The sequence below is a fragment of the Pteropus vampyrus genome, unplaced genomic scaffold, assembly GCF_000151845.1.
Source record: "Pteropus vampyrus isolate Shadow unplaced genomic scaffold, Pvam_2.0 Scaffold8, whole genome shotgun sequence".
In the NCBI taxonomy this organism is placed as follows: Eukaryota; Metazoa; Chordata; class Mammalia; order Chiroptera; family Pteropodidae; genus Pteropus; species Pteropus vampyrus.
Window position 1 is genome coordinate 12,583,810 of NW_011888789.1, and position 6,000 is coordinate 12,589,809.

The 6,000-nt window shown below is 32.6% G+C and overlaps 1 protein-coding gene across 2 annotated transcripts in view; it reads left to right on the top strand.

Annotated features, from left to right (window-relative positions):
• The window catches only part of ADAM9 (ADAM metallopeptidase domain 9), a 109,784-nt gene that overhangs the window by 47,435 nt on the left and 56,349 nt on the right, over positions 1 to 6,000 (top strand). For both annotated transcript variants that reach the window (XM_011372618.2, XM_023519658.1), the window contains exon 12: positions 16 to 187. In XM_011372618.2, the coding sequence (XP_011370920.1) occupies positions 16 to 187 (172 nt within the window). The remainder of the gene's footprint in view (positions 1 to 15; positions 188 to 6,000) is intronic.

Consider the following 6,000-nt stretch of genomic DNA (forward strand, 5'->3'; position numbering starts at 1 on the left):
TAATGTTTATTATAGAGGTTCCAGAAACTTTAGCAGTTGCAGTGCAGAGGACTTTGAGAAGTTAACTTTAAATAAAGGAGGAAACTGCCTTCTTAATATTCCAACACCTGATGAAGCCTACAGTGCTCCTTTCTGTGGTAATAAATTGGTGGATCCTGGAGAAGAGTGTGACTGTGGTACTCCAAAGGTCAGTTAAATTTTTTATTTTTGCTTTGTTAAATAACCTCAGCATTTTCAAAAGATAAAATAGCTTACTTTGGGCAACTCTGGCACAGGAGCTAAAGTAAAATTTAGTGGTAAAATGAGAATTGGTACTTTGGTTGTGGGGATATGTTCCTGAGATTGGTCATTGTCTTCCCAGAACATAATTAATGATGTCATCTATTTCAGTGTCAAGGTAAGTGCCATGTTTATTCTTTTATTTTTTGCTACCTTTTCTACCATTTCTATTATAGTTATTGGGTCATTTATTTACTTTAAAGAATAAATCAGTTTTTCATTTGGCTCTGTACTTATGAGCTTTCACTGTTCTGGCACTTTCATTGCAAAAGTATTTATTCAGTTGAACTCATTTTAATAATAAATTGAAGCTGGTCCATTCTCCAGAGTCCTTCAGTAACAAAGTTCTTGGTACTCAAATTGGCATTCTCCCTTTATTAACCTTAAGTTTACCTGCTGATCTCTGGCTTTATCACACCTGTTACCCATTCTTATTGCCAAAAGCCCGTGCCCATCTTTATTATTGGTGTTCTATATCTTAGCCATTCTCCTTTCAAAATGTCCTACTTTAGGCCCTTTCCTCCTAGGCCTTGCATTAAATTTTAAAGAAATTTGTTCATTTATGTGTAAGCTTTACTATATTCTCAATCTTTTCCATAAGTTCTTTTTCTTCTTTACTTAACCACACCTGGCTTTTGCTAGAAGACTTCGTGTTCTAGAAAGGCAGTATATATTTTATGATGGAATTGTGATGGGCCTTCATTACGCTATTGCTGCTAAATGTTTTACATGGTATAATCTTCACGATAACCCAAAGATACTGATATTTTTTTATATTCTTATTTTCAGATGAGGAAAATAAGCATAATGAGATTATGTTTAATTTTTAAATTAACATTATGCTGTTAGGATGACCAAATTCTTCTCCTTTCCTGGCACTCTCAGATCTTTCTCCTTAAATGTTTTGTTTTGCTTTCTCCTGACTGTTTAGTTCACTACAAAACTTATTGAAATAGACTATATTTGCTTCTTGAGCTTTCGTACTACAAAATTACTCTTAAAAAAAAAAAAAAACTTCCCTCTCTCTTAAATAGCACAGGTTTTTTTCCATGGTATAAAAGTTTCGAATAGTAAGTACAAGTGAAATTCCCCTTTCATACCATTATTTCCCCCATAAATTTTCAGACTTCCTTCTGTAGTGGTCATCATTCTCATAAACTTAATGTGTTTCTTTTTAGACTTTATTTATTAGACATTTATGTACATTTATACAATGTGTACATTTGTAAATAGTCGGGTTTGTTTTAGAATTTCATTTTTTTATATAAATGAAATCAGACTTAATATGTATATGCAGTTTTTTCTATTACTATATCTTGAAGATTTTTCCATGTCATTACCTTATGTAGACAGTCTTTTAATCTGCTTAGTATTCCAATATAAGGATGTACTATGATTTATTTAACCATACTCTGATTAATGCACATTTCCTTACTGTAATTAGTGTTTTTCTGTTGCAAATAGTACATCCACACCTCATGTATATATACACAAGTATTTCTTTAAGATAATTACATAAAGGTAGAATAACTGAATTGAAAAGTATTGTGTCTTTAATGTTATCAGAGACCACCAAATTTCCTACAAAAAGACTGTGTCATTTTGCACTTCTACCAACAGTATATCATTGCATTCAGTGCTCCTCCGTAGTCTTGCCAGTGCAGTGTAAATGTTTTCTTAATTTTTGGGTGAAAAGTAAGAAGATATTGTTTTACTTTATATCTTTTCATATGTTCAGATACCATTAGCATAATTTTCTTCTGTGAATTATTGTTTTATATCCCTTATCAGTTTTTATGTTGGGTCAATTCTTTTAAATGGATTTTTAGGAACTCAAGTATTATGGGCAAAGTCCTTTTTTGAACATGTTCTAATGTGTTCCCTATGTCTGCTACCATTTAGCTTTAAAAAATTAATCAACTTTATCTTTTAGAGAACTTTTAGGGTCACAGCAAAATTGAATGGAAAGTACCAAGATTTCCATATACTGCCTATTGCCACACATGCACAACTTCCCCCATTGTCCCCATCCTGTAGCACAGTGGTACATTTGTTACAATTGATGGCTCTACATTGACATATCATTGCCACACAAAGTCTGTGGTTTACATCAAGGTTTACTCTTGGCATTTAGCTTTTCATATGACTTCTCATATTGAAATCGAAAATTTAAATGAAGGCAAATTTATCAGTTTTTCCTTAAGACTTTGAATTTTGTATTTTGACCAGACTTTTAGTACTCCTGTATAATCATATCCCCTTGATAATTGTTTCTAGCATTTCTTAATTAAACATTTTTATAATTGAGGGGATCATGTGCACTGAACTAGATATTAATTTCTATCCAGTAATGTATAGAATGGTCAGTTGTTGTAAAATCATTTAGAATGGTACTTTCATCATAAACAAAATTCTTGTATACATAGTCTATTTCCTGATTCTCTATTCTTTTATGAAGCCATCTGTCTGTCTTGCACAGTGTTTTTGAAAAAAATTTAACAGCTTTATTTAAGTATAATTGAAACAACATCAACAAACTAAATTTGGACTTCGATAAAGATAGGCTTTATTCAAAATAAAGACTATTGTAACAGGGAGACCACTCTGATTTCAGAAATCTAGAGTGTCTCAGAATCAAAGAGAAAAGTTTTTCTTAGATGGGGTAAAGGTGGAGACAAGCAGAGATGAGCAGAATCTTTTAAGGGAAAACAGATAAGCAAGGGGAACGAGCCAGTGAGGACTGATGGGAAAGTGTCCTGCTGTGGTCAGCTGATTTCTAGAAGAAGCTGATGTGTGTGGGGGGGGGGCACTTTCACTTTTTGTGGGGACAGGCAGAGTTCAAGGACCTGTAGTAAAGAAAGAAGCTTTAGTTTGGTCAAGTCAAAGCAAAGGGTAAGAAATAGGCAATTATGAAGACTTGGTCAACAATAAACTGTACATGTTTAAAGAATACAAGTTCATAAGTTTTGACATATGTACAGACATGTGAAACTATCACATAGTCAAGACAATGAACATATCATCATCCCCAGAAGTTCTTCATGACCCTTGGTGATCCCTTCTTCCCACCCCTTTTCTCTGTTATCCTCAGGCAATCTCTGGTCTGCTTTCTGTCATTACACATTAGTGTGCATTTCCTAGAATTTCAACTCTTTTTTGTCTAGCTTCTTTTACTCAGCATAATTATTTTGGGATTCATTTATGTTTTTACTGTGTCAGTAGTTCATTCATTTTAATTATTGTTTATTATTAGTATGGATATGCTACAGATATGTTTATTCATCTGTTGATGTATATTTGGGCTGTTTCCAGTTTTTGGCTATTACACATAAATCTGTTTGAACATTCAAAGATAAGTCTTAATATGGACTTATGTTTTCATTTCTCTTGGATAAATACCTTGAAGTGAACTGACTGGGTCATATGGTAGATGTATATTTAAATTTTTGAGAAACTCAAACTCTTTTCCAAAGTAGTTGTACCTTTTTACATTCCCACTATTAGTATATAAGAGTTCTAGTTCCTAGCCACCACTTCATATGGTCAATCTTTTAAATTTTAGCTGTGTATTAGGTGTAAAATGGTACCGCACTGAGGTTTTAGTTTGCATTTCCCTCATGACTAGTGATTTTGAGCATGTTTTCATATGTTTGTCATCTGTATATCTTTTTTGGTGTTATCTATTAACATCTTTTCCCTTAAAAAATTGAGTTGTTTTCTTATTGAATTTTAATAGTACTTCTTATATTCTGAATACAAGTCCTTTATCAGATAAACAATTTGCAAATATTGTCTTTTAATTACCTTAACAATATCTTTTGAAGAGTAGAAATTTTATTTTTTGATGAAGCCCATTTTATCAATTTGTGCTTTTATGCATGTCATATCTAAGAAATCTTTGCCTAAACCAAGGTTGCAAAAGTTTTCCCCTAGAAGCTTTATAGGAGAAGTTTTAAGTTTTACATTTAGGTCTATGATCCATTTTGACTTATTTATTTTTTTTTTGTATGATTAGAGATATAGATTATAGTTTATTTATTTTATTATGAAATAATTATAAACAAGTTGCAGAAATAGTACAAGGAGTCCCATGTATTTTTTACCCAGTTTTCCCCATAGGTGACATCTTATATAGCTGTAGTGCAATATAAAAGCCAAGACATTGACATTGACACATTAACTAGATTATAGACTTTATTCAGTTTTTACCATTTTTAACCTGCATTTGTATGTGTGTGCATGTGTGTGTATGTGTTTTGCGAGGTTTATCCGGTACGCAGATTTGTGTAACCACCACTTCAATTAAAATTCAGAATTATTTCATCTCCACAAGAAGAACTTCCACCTGCTACTTCTTTGTACTTATGCCTACCCCAACTCCAGTCCTTATTTCTGCCCTTGGCTACCTCGGATTTGTTCTACATCTCTATTGTTTTGCCATTTCAATAATGTTACATAAATGGAATTATTCAATATATAATCTTTTGAGACTGGCTTTTTTCATGAAGCATAATGTCTTTGAGGTCAATTTGAGTTGTTGAGGGTATTAATATTTGATTTTTTTCCTTTTTATTGCTGAGTCATATTCCATTGTATGGATGTTACTACAGAGAAGGAATGAAATTTATGCTGTTATTTCCACCAGCTCAGAGGTCCTGTCTGGAGTTTGTTTAATTGTTCACCCATTAAAGGACATTTGGGTTGTTTCTGACATTTTGCTATTATGAATAGGATGAATTGTTTTCCACTACTTATCATCAAAGAACTAAAGAAAAATATGTTCTGTGAGTAAACAAAGAGTCTCAGCAGAGAAATGTAAACTATAATAAAAAACAAATGGAAATTACAGAACTAAATTTTTCAATAAAAGAAAATACCCTTGGTAAAATGAATAGCAGACTAAGATAGCGGAAAAAATAGTCAGTGAACGTGAAATAGAACAAAAGAAATAATCCAGTGTAAAGAACAAAGAGGAAAGATTAAAAAAAAAATAACAGAGCACCTGAGATGTGCAGGCACTATCAAATAGTCTACGAAGCAAAATCCTAGGAGGAGAGTGAGAATGAGAGGGGAAAAATATTTAAAGAAGTAATGGCTGAAAATTCTCCAAATTTAAGGAAAAACATTGTTACAGTTCCAAATACTAAAGTGAACCCAAATCAGAATCATTACAAAGAAAATTCACCTAGACATATTGTAATCAAAGTGATGAGATAAAATCACATGATATCACTTATATGTGGGATATAAACCTAAAAGCAACAAATGAACAGGACAAACAAACAGAGACTCATGGACGTGAACAATAAACTAGTGGTTACTAGAGGATTATAGAGTAGTGGTTACTAGTGGGGTGGGGGAGGAAGAGGGAAGTAGACGGGGTAAAGGGGGTCAAATATAGGGGGGTGGGGGAGGGTAAAGTGGGTAAAGGGGATCAAATATGTGGTAGCTGAAGGAAACTGGACTTTGGGTGGTGAACACAATAGAATATACAAATGTCAAATGATAATGTACACCTGAAAATTACATAATTGTATTAACCAATGTTACCCCAATAAACTTAATATAAAAAAAAATAAAAAGTAAAAAAATAAAAGTGACGAGATAAACAGAAAATAATGAAAGAACCCAGAAGAAAATGGGGGACAAAAATATAAATAGCAGCTGATTTCTTCCCTGAAACAATAGAGGGCAGAAAACAGTAGGACAGCAAATTTACAG